The 23020-nt window shown below is 42.9% G+C and overlaps 1 protein-coding gene across 3 annotated transcripts in view; it reads left to right on the forward strand.

Annotated features, from left to right (window-relative positions):
* The window catches only part of LOC126293673 (uncharacterized), a 211207-nt gene that overhangs the window by 165526 nt on the left and 22661 nt on the right, over nt 1–23020 (forward strand). The window contains exons 9-12 of one of the 3 annotated variants that reach the window (XM_049986966.1): nt 3003–3652; nt 17198–17251; nt 17333–17396; nt 17956–18117. In XM_049986966.1, the coding sequence (XP_049842923.1) occupies nt 3003–3652; nt 17198–17251; nt 17333–17394 (766 nt within the window). In that variant the 3' untranslated portion in view covers nt 17395–17396; nt 17956–18117. Of the gene's footprint in view, nt 1–3002; nt 3653–17197; nt 17252–17332; nt 17397–17955; nt 18118–23020 lie in introns of those variants that run through there. The other 2 variants (XM_049986965.1, XM_049986967.1) reach the window with 2 other exon arrangements.

Raw genomic sequence — 23020 nt, forward strand, 5'->3', positions numbered from 1 at the left:
ATCTTGGCGGGTTAATGTATGGTGCGTCATTATGGGAGGAAGGGTAATTGGCCCCATTTTATCGATGGCAGTCGAAATGGTGCAATGTATGCTGATTTCCTACGTAATGTTCTACCGATGTTACTACAAGATACGTGTCACTGCATGACAGAATGGCGATGTACGTCCAACATGATGGACGTCCGGCACATAGCTCGTGTGCGGTTGAAGCGGTATTGAATAGCATATTTCGTGACAAGTGGATTGGTCGTCGAAGTACCATACCATGGCCCTCACGTTCACCAGATCCGACATCCCCGGATTTCTTTCTGTGGGGAAAGTTGAAGGATATTTGCTATCGTGATCCACCGACAACGCCTGACAACATGCGTCAGCGCATTGTCAATGTATGTGCGTACATTACGGAAGGCGAACTACTCGCTATTGAGAGGAATGTCGATACACGTATTGCCAAATGCATTGAGGTTGACGGACATCATTTTGAGCATTTATTGCATTAATGTGGCATTTACAGGTAATCACGCTGTAACAGCATGCATTCTCAGAAATGATAAGTTCACAAAGACACATTTATCGCATTGGAACAACCGAAATAAAATGTTCAACCGTACCTACGTTCTGAATAAAATGTTCTTGGGTTGCCAACCGCGTCAATTGCTTAAAACTACACGAGCTTTCGGCCAAGCACTCCTTGGCCATTGTCAAGTGGTATGACTGATGGGCGCTATAGCCGTTATTCCTGAAAACCTTGCGTAGGTGGCTGAGTGCATGGGGCAGGTTATCGTCGTCTGATATTACTCTTGCACGACGGACCAATATTTGTAATACTGTGCGCTTGTGTGCTGGATGATGATGGGTGGTGGCGTGCAGGTACAGGTCTGTGCTTTCTGTAGACGCTGTGGCCAATAACGGCTACAGGACTGATCAATTGAAAGAAGTGATTTCTGGGAAATATCAGAATATAACCACCGACGAAGAGCAGGAAAAGAAACAAGCTTTTCTGCCATTCTGTGACTCTGTGTAGGGGAAGATAAGCCGCCTGATGAAAAGACAAAAGATCAAATCAGTCTTGAGTCCTCCAACGAAAATCCGTCAATTAATGTGACCAGTTAAAGACGCAGTAGATCTCAGAACATCTGGAGTCTGCCGGCCGCGGTGGCCGAGCGGTTCTAGGCGCTTCAGCCCGGAAACGCGTACTGCTATGGTCGCAGGTTCGAATCCTGCCTCGGGCATGGATGTGTGTGATGTACTTAGGTTAGTTAGGTTTAAGTAGTCCTAAGTTCTAGGGGACTGATGACCTCAATTGTAAGTCTGATAGTGCGCAGAGCCATTTGAACCTGGAGTCTACGAAATACCTTGTGAGTGTGGCCAGTATATCGGACGAACAGTAGAACAACGAAGGAAAGAACATGAGAGGTATTGTCACCTATGCTATCCAGAGAAATCTGCGTTGCTTTAGAAAACGGTCACCACATAACATTTGACGATACCTATGTTGTGGCTCGCACTAAGTGCTTCTGGGACACTTTAATAAGGCAAGCTATTGAAATAAAAATTACCGCAAACACCCTGAATAGAGACGGTGGCTTGCAGCTCAGCGCTGCGTGCGATCAAGCGATCGCGCGGTTGAAGAGGGCACATCGAACGCCAACTCAAAACATGCCCATATATGGAATGTCACGGGCACCAGTGACGTCACAGCCGGCAGCTAGCGAACATAAGGGTGCACCAGCAGCCCATTGACAGTCATACCACTTGACAATGGCCAAGGAGTGCTTGGCCGAAAGCTCGTGTAGTTTTAAGCAATTGACGCGGTTGGAAACCCGAGAACATTTTATTCAATGTTATCGCCGAGACACTCTGCACTCAAACAGTACCTACGTTCTGTATTTTAATTTAAAAAAACCTACATGTCACCAATTTTTCGTCTAAAATTGTGAGCCATACAGGGTCTTACAAAAAGATATGGCCAAACTTTCAGGAAACATTCCTCACACACAAATAAAGAAAAGATGTTACGTGGACATGCGTCCGGAAACGCTTAATTTCCACGTTAGAGCTCATTTTAGTTGCGTTCTTCCACTTACGCTCAATGGAGCACGTTATCATGATTTCATACGGGATACTCTACCTGTGCTGCTAGAACATGTGCCTTTACAAGTACGACACATGCGGTTCATGCGCGATGGAGCTCCTGCACATTGCAGTCAAAGTGTTCGTACGCTTCTCAACAACAGATTCGGTGACCGATGGATTGGTAGAGGCGGACCAATTCCGTGGCCTCCACGCTCTCTTGACCTCAACCCTCTTGACTTTCATTTTTTGGGGCATTTGAAAGCTCTTGTCTACGCAACCCCGGTACCAAATGTAGAGACTCTTCGTGCTCGTATTGTGGACGGCTGTGATACAATACGCCATTTTCCAGGGCTGCATCAGCGCATCAGGGATTCCATGCGATGGAGGGTGGATGCATGTATCCTCGCTAACGGAGGACATTTTGAACAAAGTGTTTGAAATCAAGCTGATACGTTATGTTACTGTGTATTTCCATTCCGTGATTAAAGTGATTTGAAGAGAAGTAATAAAATGAGCTCTAACATGGAAAGTAAGCTTTTCCGGACACATGTTCACATTACATATTTTCTTTCTTTGTGTGTGAGGAATGTTTCCTGAAAGTTTGGCCGTACTTTTTTTGTAACACCCTGTATGTTTGTGACTATTACAGCGCCATCTATCACAAAGCGAAAAAAGTGGTCCAACTAAAACATTCATATTTCTTCACGTACTATGCGAATATGTAATATGAACATATGGCAGCGCCATCTAGCGGGCCAACCACAGCGCCATCTGGTTTCCCACTTCAAGCTAGACAAGTTTCGTTATTTGTAGTTTTTTTCGTTTGACGCTTATTTCGTGAGATGGACCACCCTGTATATCTGTTGGTGAATACGCATGCCTACACGTTTGTTTGGCGCTTCAATGTATTTTCGTTATGTTTCCAGGTCTCGGAAGAAGTTTTGTGGTTACAATACATTCGAGAGGAACGTACGCACACCACAGAATACGACAGTGGCGAATCCGATCCCGAGTGTTTCACACTTACCGGGAACGCGGACGCCCACAGTTACGAACGGTAGGTTCGGACTGTACGCGCCACAGGGCGGCAGCAGTAACGGCGGCCAAGGCAGCGGCACGAATTCGTGGCACACGCAGGGAGCGCCGGGCAGGCCGTTCTACAGGAACCCGGTGCAGAGGCCGCTGCAGAGCGCCACCCCGGCTCCGCGTGCCGGCGACGCCGCAGGCCGCGACGGCGGGCTCGCCTCGGTAAACGGAGCGGCGCCGGGGCAGACTACGGCGGAGGCGATGGCCAAGGTGGGCGCGCTGCTGGCCAACGCGGTGCAGCGCGGCGACGACTTCCGGAAGCGGCAGGCGGCGGTCCGACCGTACCGGCCGCAGATGCAGCTCCAGCTGCAGCCGCGGCCGCAGCCGCAGCGGCCGCCGTTCCAGCCGCGCCTGCCGCAGTGGCGCAGGCCGCGCCCGCAGAACTTCCAGCCGCGCGAGGAACACCCGTGGCAGCCCGTCAAGCAGGAGCCCGAGTCGCCCACCGGCCCCCAGAGGAGCCTGCCCGTGGGCGTCCCTATCCCGAGCAGCGGTACGTGGCCCGTCTCCTTTTAACTGCAGAATAATTCTACATCTACATCCGTACTGTGCAAGCAGAGGGTACCTTGAGTACCTCTATCGTTTCTCTTTCTATTCCAGTCTCGTATTGCTCATGGAAAGAAAGATTCCAGAATGAGAATTTCACTCTGCAGCGGAGAGTGCACTGATATGAAACTTCCTTGCAGATTAAAACTGTGTGCCTGTTCAAAAATGGTTGAAATGGTTCTCGGCACAGTGGGACTTAACATCTGAGGTCATCAGTCCCCTAGGACTTAGAACTACTTAAACCTAACTAAGCTAAGGACATGACACACATCCATGCCCGAGGCAGGATTCGAACCTGCGACCGTAGCGGTCGCGTGGTTCCACACTGAAGCGCCTAGAACTGCTCAGCCACCGTGGTTAAAACTGTGTGCCAGATCGAGACTCGAATTCGGGACTTTTGCATTTGGCAGGCAAGTGCTCTACCAACTGAGCTACTCACCACGACGCATCCTCACAGCTTTTATTCTGCCAGTACCTTGTCTCCTACCTTCCAAACCTTACAGAAGCTCTCCTGTGAACGTCCGCAGCTCGTGGTCGTGCGGTACCGTTCTTGCTTACCACACCCGGGTTCCTGGGTTCGATTCCCAGTGGGGTCAGGGATTTTCTCTGCCTCGTGATGACTGGGTGTTGTGTGATGTCCTTAGGTTAGTTATGTTTAAGTAGTTCTAAGTTCTAGGGGACTGATGACCACAGATGTTAAGTCCCACTGTGCCGAGAGCCATCTCCTGCCAACCTAGCAGAACTAGCACTCCTGAAAGAAAGGATATTGCGGAGACATGGCTTAGCCACAGCCTGGGGGATATTTCCAGAATGAGAATTTCACTCTGCAGCAGAGTGTGCGCTGATATCAAACTTCCTGGCAGATTAAAACTGTGTTCCGAACCGAGACTCGAACTCGGGACTTTGCCTTCGCCGACAAGTGCTCTACCAACTGAGCTACCCAAGCACGACTCACGCCTTGTCCTCACAGCTTTGCTTCTTCCAGTACCTTGCCTCCTACCTTCCTTCTCTCTCTCTCCTATCAACGCTATCTGGTACGGATCCCACACCGGTGAGCAGATTTCGAGCAGTGAGCAAACAAGTGTACTGTAACCTACTTCCTTTGTTTTCGGACTGCATTTCCTTAGCATACTTCCAGTAAATCTCAGTCTGGTATCTGCTCTACAAACGATTAATTTTATATGGTCATTCCATTTTAAATCACTCCTAATCCCTACTCCCAGATAATTTATGGAATTAACTGCTTACAGTTGCTGACCTGCTACACTACTGGCCATTAAAATTGATACACCAAGAATAAATGCAGATGATAAACAGGTATCCATCGCCCAAAAATATTATACTAGAACTGACATGTGATTAAATTTTCACGCAATTTGAGTTCATAGATCCTGAGAAATCAGTACCCAGAACAACCACCTCTGGCCGTAATAACGACCTTGATACGCCTGGGCATTGAGTCAAACAGAGATTGGATTGCGTGCACAGGTACAGCTGACCATGCAGCTTCAACACGATACCACAGTTCATCAAGAGTAGTGACTGGCGTATTGTGACGAGCCAGTTGCTCAGCCACCATTGACCAGACGTTTTCAATTGGTGAGAGATCTGGAGAATGTGCTGGCCAGGGCAGCAGTCGAACATTTTCTGTATCCAGAAAGGCCCGTACAGGACCTGCAACATGCAGTCTTGCATTACCCTGCTGAAATGTAGGGTTTTGCAGGGATCGAATGAAGGGTAGAGCCACGGGCCGTAACACATCTGAAATGTAACATCCATTGTTCAAAGTGCCGTCAATGCGAACAAGAGGTAACCGAGACGTGTAACCAAGGACACCCCATACCATCAAGCCAGGTGATACGCCAGTATGACGATGATGAATACACTCTTCCAATGTGCGTTCACCGTGATGTCGTCAAACACGGATGTGATCATCATGATGCTGTAAACAGAACCTTGATTCATCGGCAAAAATGATGTTTTGCCATTTGTGAATGACGTTTTGCCATTTGTGCACCCAGGTTTGTCGTCAAGTACACCATCGCAGGCACTCCTGTCTGTGATGCAGTGTCAAGGGCAACCACACCCACGGTCTCTGAGCTGATAGTCCATGCTACTGCAAACATCGTCGAAATGTTCGTGCAGATGGTTGTTGCCTTGCAAACGTCCCCATCTGTAGAGTCAGGGATCGAGACGTGGCTGCAAGAACAGCTACAGCCATATGGATAAGATGCCTATCTTCTTGACTGCTAGTGATACGAGGCCATTGGGATCCTGCACACTGTTCCGTATTACCCTCCTGAACTCACTGATTCCATATTCTGCTAACAGTCATTGGATCTCGACCAACGCGAGCAGCAATGTAGTGATTCGATAAACCGCAATCACGATAGGCTACAATCCAACCTTTATCAAAGTCGGAAATGTGATGGTACGTATTTCTCCTCCTTACACGAGGCATCACAACATTTCATCACACAATGCCAGTAAACTGCTGTTTGCGTATGAGAAATCGGTTGGAAACTTTCCTCATGTCAGCATGTTGTAGGTGTCGCACTGGTGCCAACCTTATGTAAATGCTCTCAAAAGCTAATCATTTGCATATCACAGCATTTTCTTCCTGTCGGTTAAGTTTGGTGTCTGTAGCACGTGTGCATCCAGGTTCTGTTTACAGCATCATGATGGTCACATCCGTGTTTGGCGACACTATGGTGAACGCACATTGAAAGCGTGTGTTTGTCATCGCCATACTGGCATATCACCCAGCGTGATGATATGGGGTGCCATTGGTTACACGCCTCGGTCACCTATTGTTGTCATTGACAGCACTCTGAACAGTGGACGTTACATTTCAGATATGTTACGACCCATGGCTCTATGCTTCCTTCGATCCCTGCGAAACCCTGCATTTCAGCAGGATAACGCACACCGCATGTTGCAGGTCCTGTACTGGCCTTTCTGGATACAGAAAATGTTGAACTGCTGCCCTGGCCAGCACATTCTCCAGATCTCTCACCAACTGAAAACGTCTAGTCAATGGTGGCTGAGCACCTGGCTCGTCACAATATGCGAGTCACTACATTTGATGAACTGTGGTATCGTGTTGAAGTTGCATGGGCAGCTGTACCTGTACACACCATCCAAGCTCTATTTGACTCAATGCCCAGGCATATCAAGGCCGTTAGACGGCCAGAGGTGGTTGTTCTGGGTACTGATTTCTCAGGTTGTATGCACCCAATTTGCATGAAAATGTAATCACATGTCAGTTCTACTATAATATATTTGTCCAATGAATATCGGTTTATCATCTGCATTTCTTCTTGGTGTAGCAGTTTTAATGGCCAGTAGTGTATGTATTTGCAGCACATTACACTTGTCTACATTGAGATTCAATTGCCATTCCCTGCACCATTCGTCAATTCATTGCAGATCCTCCTGCATTTCAGTACAATTTTCCATTGTTACAATGTCTTGATATACTACAGCATCATCCAAAAAAGCCTCAGTGAAGTTCCGATATTATCCGCAAGGTCATTTTTGTATATTGTGAATAGCAACAGTCCTAGACACTCCCCTGCGGCACACCTGAAATCACTCTTACTTCGGAACAGAATGACATGCAGCATTAGGTGTAACAGGCAGAATGCTACTGGGTGAGACACATAAGATCCGCCCAAGTACTTGCCAAGTTCAGTCGGGTATGGTAGTGAATGGAGGACATGCACATTAAATCCAGATCTTTTGAAATGTAAAACTTGTTTGGCTCTACAACTTTTCTCGCCGGATATGTTGTAAGTAGACTTCACGGGTTTGCCACCAGGTCACGTTGTGCAAATTCCACAGTATTTCCTTGGAGCAACTGTACGACATCTTTTGGCAGTTCAACGTGCGCAATCTTCATGCGCGTTTTCTAGAAACAGGGTGTCAACACACACACACACACACACACACACACACACACACACACACACATACACACATACACACAGGCAGACATTTTTCTGCCTGTGTGTGTATATGTGCGGATGGATATGTGTGTGTGTGGGGGGGGGGGGGGTGCGTGTGTGTGCGTGTGCAAGTGTATACCTGTCCCTTTTTCCTCTTAAGGTAAGTCTTTACGCTCCCAGGATTGGAATGACTTCTTCCCTCTCCCTTAAAACCCACATCCTGTCGTCTTTCCCTCTCCTTCCGTCTTTCCTGATGAAGGAACCGTGGGTTGTGAAAGCTAGAAATTTGTATGTGTGTTTGTGTGTGTTTTATTATCTCTATCAACATGCCAACGCTTTCATCTGGTAAGTTACAGCTTCTTTGTTTTTAGATATATTTTTCCCACGTGGAATTATATAGAAAGAAACTTCCACATGGGAAAAATATATTAAAAACAAAGATTCCAAGACTTACCAAGCGGGAAAGTGCCGGTAGACAGGCACAATAAAATAACACACAAACACACACACAAAATTTCTAGCTTTCGCAACCAACAGTTGCTTCTTCAGGAAAGAGGGAAGGAGAGGGAAAGACGACAGGATGTGGGTTTTAAGGGAGAGGGAAGGAGTCATTCCAATCCGGGGAGCGTAAAGACTTACCTTAAGAGGAAAAAGGGACAGGTATACACTCGCACACAACACACACACACACACACACACACACACATATCCATCCGCACATATACACACAGGCAGAAAAATGTGTGTGTGTGTGTGTGTGTGTGTGTGTGTGTGTGTGTGTGTGTGTGTGTGTGTGTGTGTGTGTTGTGTGCGAGTGTATACCTGTCCCTTTTTCCTCTTAAGGTAAGTCTTTACGCTCCCAGGATTGGAATGACTCCTTCCCTCCCCCTTAAAACCCACATCCTGTTGTCTTTCCCTCTCCTTCCCTCTTTCCTGATGAAGGAACTGTGGGTTGTGAAAGCTAGAAATTTGTGTGTGTGTTTTATTATCTCTATCAACATGCCAACGCTTTCATTTGGTAAGTTACAGCTTCTTTGTTTTTAGATATATTTTTCCCACGTGGAATTATATAGAAAGAAACTTCCACATGGGAAAAATATATTAAAAACAAAGATTCCAAGACTTACCAAGTGGGAAAGCGCTGATAGACAGGCACAATAAAATAACACACAAACACACACACACAAAATTTCTAGCTTTCACAACCAACGGTTGCTTCTTTAGGAAAGAGGGAAGGAGAGGGAAAGACGAAAGGATGTGGGTTTTAAGGGAGAGGGTAAGGAGTCATTCCAATCCCGGGAGTGGAAAGACTTACCTTAGGGGGAAAAAAAGGATAGGTATATACTCGCGCGCGGGTGCACACACACACACACACACACACACCCACCCATCCATACATATTTCATATGTCTGCTTGTGTGTGTGTGTGTGTGTGTGTGTGTGTGTGTGTGAGTGCGAGTGCGCGCGCGAGTATATACCTATCCTTTTTTCACGGCCTCTTTTTCATGAAGGTAGGAACTATTTGAACCCCAAGAAAAAGGAAACTTATGTAAGACATCTAAATCTGTGTTTAACTTCTTCAACATGTCCAACGTCTTGACAGAAACTAACTCATCAGTTTGCTGCAAGGTGAAAATTTCATCCTGGAAACATCCTCAAGGATGATGCTAAGCCACATCTCTGCAAGATCCTCTCTTACTGGAGTGCTAGTCCTGCAAGTTTCATAGGAGGCCTTCTGTGAAATTTGTAAGGTAGGAGATAAGCTACTGGCAGAAATAAAGCTGTGAGGGTGGGCCATGAATCATGCTAGGGAAGCTCAGTTGGCAGAGGGCTCACCCATGAAAGGCGGAGGTCCTGAGATCGAGTTCCAGCCGAGCACAAAATTTTAATCATTCAGTACGTTTCGTGTGCACACTCTGCTCCAGAGTGATATTTCGTTCCATTGTTTGATAGCAGTCAAGCACGAGCATAAGTAGTAACAAACAACACGTACTGACTTGGCGCAACTTCTCTGTCACTGCAGCATGGATTCCTTGTCTTCAATTTCAACAAAATAGGTCTCAAAATTCTTCTTAAAACAAAAGGGAAAAAGTAGAGGTGTAGGTAAAGAAACATGAAATTTGGAAAATAAGGGGCACCCTAATGTGTAGCTATTCTTGTGGTTCAAAAGCTCCTAATGTATGCCATATGATAAATAAATAAATCTTTTAAATTTAGGAATATCCAGAAATATAAAGTGTGGGACAAATAAAAGTTCTCCAGAGAGCAGAGTTCCCACAGCAGAGTAAAGGAAATACAGTACGAACCTGAATATAAGAGATGTTGAAAGTGACCAACATTCAGCTCTTGGCACTTTTAGATCCTGGTCAGCAAGCTGATGAATGCAGATTGAAGCTGGACTGTGGGAAATCCTACAATCCCATCCAAAATGTTCAGCTGCAGTTCTTGAAGACCTTGACTTGAGGGTTCTCCACACAAAGTAATCACACACTGACATATCAGGTGACCTAAATGGGCAGCTAGGGCTATTACCAGACTGACCTCTACTAACAATTCCATCAGGCATGAAGATTGTGTAAATGTGCTCGAAAGTTTGACCAACTGTATGGGAAATTGCTCCATTTGGTTGGAAGTAGCCGAAAGTCAATTCCTCCTCCATTAAAGCTGCCAAAAATTCATGTCCAATTGTATCTACTTGTCTGGCCACTTTTATTTTCCCCACCTTGTACAATACAAATAAAAAAAAAGGAAAGAGAAGAAAAAATCCATAGGCATATCTTTAAATTTTTTCTGTGCAAACTGTTGTTTGTTGAGGGCCTGTATCAGCACTGTGGCTTGAATGGCCCTTTTGCCTGTATCAAGACTATTCTCTGTACATTTGTTCAGCATTCTGAGCACTGCATCCTGGTGCACTGTACCTTAAATGCCTATATGAACATTAAACATTGATAGAGTGCTCTGTGGACAAATCGAAGATGACTGTGTATTGTTTTTTGAGTTAACACTATGAATATTGATGCAGCTGGAAGTTGTATGTTATGAATCATGAGCAGCTTACAAACATACTGCTCACACACATAGCTCATATTAGATATTGTATAACCTGAAACATTGATTTCTGCCTGTTAGTTTCTTATCTCCTGGTACTCAGTTTAGGTTGCAGTATGGTCATGTAATGTTAACCCCCAAATATTTACAACACTCTTTATAGGAATCATGATGTGCAGCCATATAAATGCTGGGAACTCCAGCAGTGGAGGCCAGTGAACTGTAATGTAGCGGCATATTCACAGATGACTTCCTATCTTAGCCCATGTGCTAGTCTATCATAATTTGTGTAATTGCTAATATTTGCTTTATGGGCATTAGGCCATGGTTCAAGGCATATTTCTCAGCGTAATGTTTTCTCTTCCAATGCTGGAGACATTATAGGAGGGTTGATGACTCAGAAAGCAATTACAATCTCAAACCATTTATACGTATTCACCCAACGGTCAGTAATTGACATCATCAGACCCTCACCTAGCTTTGTGGAGTCTCCCTAATGTGTATGTGGAGCTTGAGATATGGAATATTTGGAACTGTTTGCAATAAGACCCACAACTTGTCTTATTTCACTCCTTCTCCTTTGCTTTTAAAGTCATTGCCTGGTCGCAAAGCATGATCCGCCACTATCAATGTATCCATGTTACCTAGATGACAGTTGCTCTTATGTTTCTTAAGTTGTTTGTTAATGCATCTTTTTAGTTCCTATATACACATGACTGCATATACTAAGGACTGCTGCCCACAACTTTGAGCAGGAGCATATAGAATTCCTTGCACAAGTTGTCAGAGTATAGAGGAACTACAAAGAGAAACATAAACGTATAACTTAAGGAAAACAAGAGCAATTGTTGTCTGGGAAACACGAATAAATCTGCAGTAGCAGAATGTGCACTGGAGCCAGGGAACCACTAAATTCAGTTTTCCAATACTATAGTTTAATAAGATCCATTCATTACTATGCTAGGATGCACAAAAATGCCATATAAATTAAAAAAACACGATGATTGAAATTAGATAAGGGCTTTGGTGTTAAATGAAGCAAAACACACCAGCTCTTCCCCAATAATAGCTCCATAGCACATGTCAGCATGACTCCGTAATGTTAGGCAGCAGTTTGATGATTTCACAAACTGATTGTTGTGTGCATTTGTATAAGCAGTTTGGCTTGCTGACCTCATTTGAGATTTCAGGACAAATATGTTTTGGACCAGCACCTAACGCCAATAAAATAAATATCAGCAAGTGCAACACCAGCTGTTAAAGTCTGCATTTTATACGATATAATTTTTATGAAACATTCTTGGTGTCCTTGTCGCATCGAATCTAGGTAAAACCATATGTTTTGATGAAATCCTCCATTTCCTTAATCATTAACAACTATACCTTGTAGCTGCTGCTGTTGCAACCATTTGTAGCCCAAAAGTGGCTTGTGATTGCTTGTTATACTCTATCGTCACATCATGCTGCAGATTGTGTCCATGTCTGCACTGATAGAGCCACTGCTCTCATAGGAACATAAATAATTTTGCGCATTTTCCTGTGTCTTCTCAGCATTGACAGCTGACTTCTGCATTTCAGTAAGACTATAACTGCTGTCCTGATTACAGTAGTTCCCAGACATTATAGTTTCTGCTGCTCTGTAGTAAGAGAACCACAGTATGCAGAAGCATGGGACAAGATTTTAATTTCATCAAACATTATTCTGTTTTGGTTTGTGGGACTGAGTTCAGCAACTGCCCCTGATTTTTCAAGTTCTCAGTTTTTTATTTAAGTAAGCTTTATTACTCAGCACAGCAGTTGGTAATGGTATGGATAGACTGACTGATGTAGTTGCTTCCTCACTCATAAGGATCTTATACATTGCAGAGAGCCTGAGATCAAGATTGTCTTTAACTGGACTGAGCTCCTTTATCGTCATCTACATCAACATACATACTCTGCAAGCTGCTGTTTCCTGTGTTGCATGAGGTATCCTATACCACTGCAAGCCATTTCCTTTCTTCTTCCACTTGCAAATAGAGTTAGAAAAGTCACCTATCTTTTGCCTCCCTATGATCCCTATTTTCTCTTATCTTATGTATCGTATGTTGGTGGGAGTAGAATTGTTCTGCAGTTAGTTTCAAATGCCAGTTCTCCAAATTTTCTCAATAGTGTTCCGTGAAAAGAATGTCAGCTATCCTCCAGGGATTCTCATTTGACTTCCTGAAGCAACCTACCAGTAACAAATCTAGCAATCTAGCAGCTGACCTCTAAATTCATTTGATGTCCTCCTACAACCTGACTTCGTACAGATCCCAAACACTTAAGCAGCACTCAAGAATAGGTCACACTAGTGTCCTGTATGCGATCTCCTTTACAGGTGAACAACACCTTTGTAAAATTCTCCCGATAAACTAAAGTCAACCATTTGCCTTCCCTGCCACAATGTTCACATGCTTGCTCCATTTAATATCACTTTGCAACCTTAAGCCTAAATATTGCAACGTTACGCCCAGATATTTAATTGATATGACTGCGTCAAGCAGGACACTACTAATGCTGTACCTGAACATTACTGGTTTGTTTTTCTTGCTCAACTCCATTAACTTACGTGTTTCTACATTTAGAGGTAGCTGCCATTCGTCAGTATCTACCCATGCATCAGAGCATCGTCCGCTCATTGCTGCCCATCCTTTCCACCATATCATTTATGTATAAAGAAAATAATAGCAGTTGTATCTTCTTGGGTAGTTGGAAAACAGGTCTAATGTCTCTTCTTCCCGGGCCCTACATATTTTGCAGCGTGAAGCACTGCACAAAGGAAGAAACACATTAAGAAGATTGTCATGTGATAGTTCAAATTTTCATGTGTTCGTTTCTGACTTTATAACTAGAACCCCGTAGCCATTGTTTCAGAACCTGTACTTCAGATGATGATCTTGGAATCCAGGTGGCCTTCATCACAAATGGTTGTAGCTGTAACCATGTCTGATCATGAAAGCTTGCTAAAAGATAGCTCAGTGTCAATTTAGAAACCATAAATGTGATATATATCAATGACTTGTATGGAAAGAAATAGCTGAAGATGCCACCTGGCTGCAGGTTCCAAGCAATAATGGTATAGTTTCCCAAAAAATACTCTCATTTACATATTCGGTGACAGTCAATAAACTGGAGATGACTGAGATAATATCGCGAATCTGCTTGTGAATCACATTTTTGGCCTAACTGCAAAAAATGGTTGCAATCGTGAAACTTTCCTGGATTCACATTTTGCACATGGTGATACCCCAGAGTATGTGTTATATTCAAACTGCCTTTCTTGTCTTATATTATGCTATTCTTCTTGGGAAGGCAGACGATAGTACATGTGGATATGGAAAAAAAAAGTAAGGACATCTTAGCTCAAGAGTTTCACAAAACGTTCAACAAAGTTACAGGAAAAATGCGCCTTCTGGAGTACAGATACATCTGTAGAGGTAAATGTCCAACTTCTTGATCCCACAATGATTGTGATGCTCCTCCACATTTATTTATGCATTTTGTATGTTTCACATCATCTTGTGTTGTTTGTTTTTCTTTTGATCGGTTTTCTGGTTCCCCATCGTGTTTTCTCAGATGCTTCTACTCTTTGCAGCACCCATTATTGTGGTACCATGGTGGTTTTTCCTTTATCTCTGACATCTTGACTGTTGCCCCTAGATTACATTTATATTTACCCTTTGAATTGCCCTCCAATTAGAAGATTTTTCAACTTTTTAAATTCATCTATTATTAACAAAATTTAAGACCTGTGTTCTCAGTTGAAACACAGAAATCTATTTTAAACAGCTAGCTGTATTTAGCACATTTCCATCTATAGGAGAGAGAGAGGGAGGGAGGGAGAGAGAGAGAGAGAGAGAGAGAGAGAGAGAGAGAGAGAGAGAGAGAGAGAGAGACAGAGTGTGTGTGTGTAAACAGATGAGACAGTTTTGAATGTTAATTTTCATCATTAATACATTATGAACATTCTAAACAGTTACTATAGCTGAAAATCTACTAAATGCATCCAAGTGTTTTAGCTTAGGTTTTTGTGCTTCAGCTGAGGACCCAATTTTGTTAATAACTGACAAATTTGAAAACTGAAAAATCTACTAATTAGAGGATGATTCATAGGTAAATAAAAATGTAATATGGGGCAATACTCAAGATGTCAGAGATAAAGGGAACAACACTCTGGTATCACAATAATGGGTGCTGTAAAGATCATAAGCATCATATATATCAGAGTATGTGTGTATATCTCCTCCAAAACCCCTGGATTGATTTCAACCATATTTGGCACAGAAACATGAGTATCAGCACTGTGGGGTTTATAACCTACCTCCAAACAGAGGGGACATGGCCAAAAATGTGTTTTTCCTAGTCCGTGGCAAATGGGTTGCCTTACACAACAGGCATGTAGCCGTGTCAGTGTGTCAAAACAACCTGCTCTGCAGGGCAGCCTTTATATTATAGGTAAGATTCCCTCCACCCCCCCCCCCCCACCCACCCCACCCCCCACTCCCACACTCTGACCTTAGCCTGCCCTGCATTGCAGGAGTTTTGTGGGTGTAATATCAACCTGATTTATTCAACGGTGTATCAGGGATACACGTGCCGATGAGCATGGCTGGGGATAGGTTGAGGTGAAAAGAGGAGGATATGGTCAGAGTGAGGGGGAGGAAGATATTGTCAGAGAGAGGGAGAGGGGGGGTAGAGGAAATGGACAAAGACAGGGGGAGGAGAAGATGAAGAGACAGAGAGAGAGTGCAGAGGAGAAGGGGTTGTCAGAATGTGTCGAACATACACACGGGCGAAGCCACAGGGAAAAGCGTACTATTCAATAAGATAATGGTTCTTATCCCCATCTAGCTATCTATATTTAGGTCTTCTGTGATTTTCCTTGGTTGAAGGTTAAGGTGTAAGGTGAATGTCAGGATAACCCTTTCTAAAGATGATGACTGATTCTCTTTTGCAATCCAAAGATTGTGCTCTGTCTCTAATGACCTCATTGTCGCCAATCTACTTTTCTTTATATAGTTTTGAATGAACAGCAATGGGTTACCACAGACTTTTGGCATAGTAGTGTATTTGAAATTGAGGTAATGAAATCTTTTGTTAGTAATAATAAACTAACAGTATATCTCAGTAGATTAATGTTGGTATAGTAATTCTTGCAGTTTATTATTGGCCTCACATTCGTACATCCTTGTTACACACTAACTCATCAATCTGACATATACTGCCTAACAAAAAAGGGAAACACCCAGAAGGGGAAGAGGAAAAGAAAACAAACTTCATGAGCTTAGAAGGTGTGTTGTGTTGTTTCAGTGATTACAAAATTGAGTCAGATTTATAAAGAACTTTGCAGTGTGAACCCATTTATCAGTATGATGTTGTGCTTCTCTGGCCAGGCACTGATTCACTTAGAAAGGGTGTTGTAAATCCATTGTCTCCTCTCTTGAGTCAACTGTTGTAACTAGTCCTTGATCTCCTGAGCACTGCCTCTGGGAAGGCGTTGATGCTCGAGCTGGGTCCACATGTGTTCTATCGGAGACAGGTGTACGGTTCTTCCCAGCAACAGGAGTACCTCACTGACACACAGATAGTTCATGGGAACATGCACTGTGTGTAGACAATCATTATCCTGTTAACAAATGGCACCACGGTATTTTAGCGTGAGAGGTAACACGTGATGATGTGGGATGTACAGGACATACTATTGTGCCACCAGAGTTCCCCCAGTCACTATCAGCTGTGACCTGGTCATACCCCATGGTTTCCCACACCAGGAAAAACAGTGCTGTGCATATCGAAAATATTGGATTCCCCAGGCAACTACCACACCAACACTAGTCATTTATGATGGTGCACAACTGTGATTTGTCACCGAACACTATGCAGGGCCATTCATCACCTATCAGTGCTTCTCTGTCACAGCACCTCAAATGCAGCAGTGTATGTTGAGTGTTAAAAGAAACCTACACGTGGGATGGTAATTCCCTAGTCCAGACAGGGCTAATCTCTGACCAATGGTGCAGGATGACACAGACTGTGGCAGGGAGTCCATTAGTTGTTTTCAGATGGCAGCACAGATGTGAAAGAATTACGAAGTGCTCGGTACACAGCACGATGAGCCTACCGCGTGGTGGTCGGACATGGTGGATCGGAATCTTGAGCACGATTATGCCTGCCCACACATTCCTATACAGTTCAGCACTGGGCCACTGTCACATCTGAATCCCCCACAATCTGTGATCCAATCAACCAGCCAAATGGAGGCCCTTGATGAAGCCCCTTTTGAGCTCTGTCAGGTGCCAACAATTTTAACTGTGTACATAAGGACGGTATGTATGAAGTTACATTAACATCAAACTGCGTCTTCTGGGTGCTTCACATTTTTTTTATCGGGCAATGTACCTAGCATGTATATATGTCACTGTGTTCAGCCTGTGTTGTTGTCAGACTAGATTGTAAGTGTTTGTGCCCATCTGCAGGTCTTGCCGGACCCAGCCACGTGACACGCTCCCGTCCATGGCGCCCCCCACCAAGTAAGCTCTGACTTGTCCTACTCACGTTCTCTCTTCTTCTCCAGTGAATGGGTTGCTCAAAGTTTGTTTTCTATCTCATAGGTCCCGCAAACGTTCGCAGCTTCATCCCTCGTGCAGCCGGGCAGCAGGGTCCGAGATTTTAAATGTAAGTGAAATGTTTTCAAAATTGAGAAAAACGGAAAAGTTGGCAGTTGCTAGGTGTTTATGACTTTATTCTGGTAAACCAGTTTGGGGCACAATGCTCACTTTACTAGCTTTAGAACTGTTGAAAGTTCAAACACCAATCTGTGGTGGCATCCTCACAAGGTGTCCCATATAATGTCGAACAGTACTTGAAGCTAGTCTATGATTTTAATGTAGTCTAAATAAATTCTGTCTTATTTATTTCATCACATTTTGTGTGCAATATAGTACTTAAAAAGCAAAGCAATCATAAGTGTATTGTTTACAAAATTTAGCACAGCACACTTGCATTTGTACAAAAATAATCAGAGAACATGCATTGAACACCTTTACACGTGTATTCTCGTGCCACAGCTTGGCGAGTAGATTTTTTTATCTGTCAAGTTACATTATGCTTTTAGCTCTTATATATCGGATTTCCTAAAAATTTGATAAATGGAAATAAAACATTTCAAGTGTTCTGCCATGAGGCCTGCTCTAGAGATGAGAAAGAACTTGTGTTTCCAGACGGTTTGTTCCAGGTGAGTCTCCAGGAGTGCTATTGTAGTGGTGAGAGGAGCCATACCCAGCTTGTTTTGCCTGTAGGTCTGGAGGATAATACTCATTGGATGACCGTGAGAACAAGAAAATTTATGGCTCGGTAGAATGTGGCAGTTGCAGATTCCAAGAGATCTAGATTCTCATCTACATGTGTTCTCTGAAAACCACTGTGGTGTGCATGCAAAAGGTTACTTCTATTGTACTAGTTATTAATGATTCTATTCACGTATGGAATGTGGCAATATTGACTGCTTAAATGCCTCTGTGTGAGGACTAATAAATATACAGTTACAGCACTGATAAGTAGGTGGCTGTTGATATTCCTCGATTCTTCAAACTTTGCAAGAATGCTTTTGTGGAATAGTTGGCAACTGTTGTCAGTTTTCAGGGAGTTCAGCATTTCAGAATTTCAGTAACTCATTCCTGTGTGTCGAGCAAATCTGTGACCATTTGTACTGCTGTTTTGTGTATTTGTGTATTCATTTGATATCTCCTGTTAGTCTCACTTTGTATGGGTGCTGTACACTTGAGCAGTATTCTGAGACGTGACATGCAATAGGCAGAAAAAGAGGCACAATGCTTCAGTGCAACAATCTGCAATAAACAGATGCAGTATTTAAAAGCAGGTAGGAAAATATGATGGTGCTTCAGTTAGTAAAGTTCAAACACTACATCTTTTAACCAATTTGTTGCAACCACTAGCCCCCCCCCCCCCCCCCCCCTCCCATGTCTGTGTACCACCATTTGTGTTTAATTAGCTATGAGACAGAACCACTGGCAGTACTTACCTTCACAAGGTGAAATATATAGTCTACTGCTGATAGTCAAATATAAAAGTGACGACACTCTCCTAGCATTCAAAACTATTAGTTGATTTGTTGTGGAGAAAAGGGGAATACTTTGGGAGAGGTTGAAAAGGACAGGGCACTTACACCTCAGGATGAGAGGCATGCATCTGTATGTAACACTTTTTGCAGATACGAAATAGAATAGTCACATAGACTGAGTCATAAGTAAAGCAGGTGGCAGACTTTGGTTCATCAGTGGCATACTGAGAAAATACATTGCATTTAAAGGAGATGGCTTACAAAACACTTCTGTGACCCATCGTAGGATATTGCTCGAGCTTGTGGTGCTAACAGGAGAGACTCAATGGATACAAGAGGGGACCGTGCGAATGGTCACAGGTATATGTGACCCACAGGGCAGCATCTCAGAAACATTGACAAAAACCAGTTGTCATACACCTGAAGGTAGACACCAAAAATAATTATATTTATTGTTGATGTATGTTAGCTCCTTCAGATTGGTAATATAATTTGGAAATTTGTGGTAAGATCTTATGGAAGCAAACTGCTGAGGTGATCAGTCCCTAAGCTTACACACTACTTAATCTAACTTAAACTAACTTATGCTGAGGACAACACACACACTCATGCCCGAGGGAGGACTCGAACCTCCGACGGGGGTAGCTGCGCGAACTGTTACAAGATGCCTCAGTCCGCGTGGCTATCCTGTGTGGCAAGATGATCTAATAAAATTGTTTGTCACATAAATTAGCTATTCATAGTGTGTACAAACAAAAACTACTCACCATACAGTGTGAGCTAGTAACAGGTTCTGAGTGAGAAACTAATTTGGTCTAAAAAAATTCTGAAACAAAGTCATGGCCAATGATTTAGCAGTAAAGCATGTGCGTGGAAACCAAAAGTTTTTGGGAATCGGATCCTGATCAGACTACAGTTTTTTTAGTCTGCCTTCACCTCTTTAAACTTCAGCCCCATTACTGAACTTGCGTCCAATTGATTGGCATATATATGTGAATGGAAATACGTTATCTTTTAGCACCGTCTTACCTCTACAGTGTTGCAGGCACAGAAACAGACATTCACATAGCCTTGGACTATGTATCAAATAAGTGTTTTTTTCCTGAGAAAAAAACATTAAATGGTCATTAACTTAGTGAAATATGGTTATCCAGGGATTTCACCAGATTCTGGAAAATTTTTGTTATAATGTTAGCTTCCAGTGCCGTAGATACCTGGAACTGGAGCTTCAAACTGGCGTAATTGTCCCCAGTGGTGAGAATTAAAAGTGTCGCGACTGGTATAGCGTCACACTATTTTATGTTTTCCATCATTATCAGTAGCCCAACAAGATCAAGTATTACTTAGAATACAGTTATTAGACACAATACTCGATGACATCTTTATTCATTCTATGACACTCATGCATGCTTTGCGCAGAAGTTGTTAATCATCCCAGTACTTACACTTCGCCCTTCAATTTTGTCTTTTTGTCAAAATATATTGGTTGTAGCAACAGTTGCTGCTAGCAAAGCAGACATCTCTGTCACTGGAACGTGATGCATCATTCTGTCCAGGTATGAACAGAATCACACATGTGTACATGTAGAGAGACGTGTGTGTGCCTTGATTGTATTTGATGGAAAACACAGGCACAAGGGGACTAGATGCAAGATGCACAGATTTTAAATGCACCCTTATTCCGTGTGCTACTTCCTGACCACAGGAAAAGTCTCTGGACACTATTGAGATTATGCTGTAGCGCACGTCTCTGTATGCTCTGTATGATCATTCTCTTGTACAAGTTCCTATTCCTAACTTGATTAAAAACATCCAGTCAGTTAGTCCCCTCTCTGCTCCTGATTGGACAGAATCTGAGGCACTGTTAAAGTGCATCTAGAACTCCGCTGGACGCAGCTGGCGTACTTTCTGTCAAAAGCTACTTCAAAACTGTCCACTTTAATTAAAATTGAGACAAACTGAAACCCTAGGTATAAGATATTTTAAACTCAGCTAGCATAAAAAATTAAAAGTTTTACTTTTACCAATCTGTTGGGGGTTTTTTGTTCCCCTCCCCCTCCCCCCCCCCCCATGATTTTAGAAGTTCTGATGGAATATGATCTATCCCATCTGCCTTATTTGGTCTTATGTCACCCACAGCTCTCTTAAATTCTGATTCCAATACTGGATCTCCTTTCTCTTCTTGTATCACATCAGACAATCCTTCCCTCTGATAGAAGTCTTAAATGTACTTTTTCTCCCTATCTGCTTTCTCCTCTTCATTTAACAGTGGAATTCCTGTTGCACTCTTAATGTTACCACCCTTGCTTTTAATTTCACTGAAGTTACTTTGACTTTTCCGTATGCTGAGTCAGTCCTTCTGACAATCGATTTCTTCACATTTTTCATGCAGCCATGTCATCTTTGCTTCCTTGCACTTCCTATTTGTTTCATTACTCGGTGACTTAAATTTCTGTATTCCTGAATTTCCCTGAACATTTTTGTACTTCCTTCTTTCATCGATTAACTGAAGTATTTCTTCTATTACCCATGGTTTCTTTGCAGTTACCTTCTTTGTACTTATGTTTTTGTTTCCAACTTCTGTGATTGCCCTTTTTAGAGATGTCCATTCCTCTTCAACTGTACTGCCTACTGAGCTATTCCTTATTGCTGTATGTATAGCCTTGGAGAACTTCAAGTGTGTCTTGTCATTCCTTAGTGCTTGTGTATCCCACTTCTTTGCATATTGATTCTTCTTGATTAATCTCTTAAACTTCAGCATATTCTTCATCACAGCTACATTGTGATCTGAGTCTATATCTGCTCCTGGGTATGCCTTACAATCCAGTATCTGATTTCAGAATCTCTGTCTGACCATGATGTAATCTAACTGAAATCTTCCTGTATCGCCTGCCCTTTTCCAAGCATACGTCCTCCTCTTGTGATTCTTGAACAGGGTATTTGGTATTACTAGCTGAAATTCATTACAGAACCCAATTAGTCTTGCTCCTCTCTTAATCTTTGTCCAAAGCCCATATTCCCCTGTAACCTTTTCTTCTACTCCTTCCCCTATAACTACATTCCAGTCCCCCACGACCTTAGATTTTCATCTCCCTTCTTCCTCGTCTCTCTCTTCTTATTCAGCTTGTGACATGAGCATGTATACCTGAACTACTTCTGTCTGTGTTGGTTTGCTGTCGATTCTGATAAGAACAACCCTATCACTGAACTGTTCACAGGAACACACTCTCTACCATACTTTCCCATTCATAACAAATCCTAGTGCCATTATACGATTTTCTGCTGCTGTTTATATTATCCTATACTCATCGGACCAGGAATCCTTGTCTTCTTCCAATTTCACTTTACTGACTCCTACTAAATGTAGATTGGGCCTCTGCATTCCCCTTTTAGATTTTCTAGCGTCCCTACCACATATAAGCTTCTGACATTCCATGGTCTGATTCACAGGATATTATCCTTACATTAGTTATTCAATCTTTTTCTCATGGTCACCTCCCCCTTGGCAGTCCCCTCTCTGATATCCGAATGGGGGACTATTCTGGAATCTTTTGCTAATGGAGAAATCATCATGACAGTTTTTCAATTACAGGCCACATGTTCTGTGGACACACATTATGTGTCTTTAATGTAGTGGTTTCCATTGCCTTCTGCATTTTCATGCTGTAGAGACTAGTCATTCAAACAAAGAGCAATAAAAATTATTTCCAGTTAAAATAAATGTTATAGGATTTAGATAGCATACCTATGAGTTGCATTTTTTAACATAAGAACAATTTTTTAATATGAATGCTTTAGTCAGTGGCATGCACAGAGTACCTTCACCTGTCAGTTACCTAGAGATACCATAACAGAAACATTCATCCATTTTTACATTTGTTTGTGCATATTTAACATGTATCAGATAACTAAAAATCTGTTGTCTGAAAGATACTCAGTGACCAAAATTCATTTACAAATTAGTGAAGTAGCAAAGGAACTGCAAGAATATTTGAACGGAATGGATAATGGCTTGAAAACATGTTATAAGATGTCAACAAAAGTAAAACAAGGGGGATAGAATGTAGTCAGATTAAATCAGATGATACCCATACAATTAGGTTAGGAAACAAGACACTAAAAGTAGTAGATGAGATTTATTATTTGGGCAGCAGAGTAACTGACATTGGCTGAAGTTGAGAGGATATAAAGTGCAGCCTGGCAATGGTGTGAAAGTGTT

This window comes from Schistocerca gregaria, chromosome 10, assembly GCF_023897955.1.
Source record: "Schistocerca gregaria isolate iqSchGreg1 chromosome 10, iqSchGreg1.2, whole genome shotgun sequence".
Classification (NCBI taxonomy): Eukaryota; Metazoa; Arthropoda; class Insecta; order Orthoptera; family Acrididae; genus Schistocerca; species Schistocerca gregaria.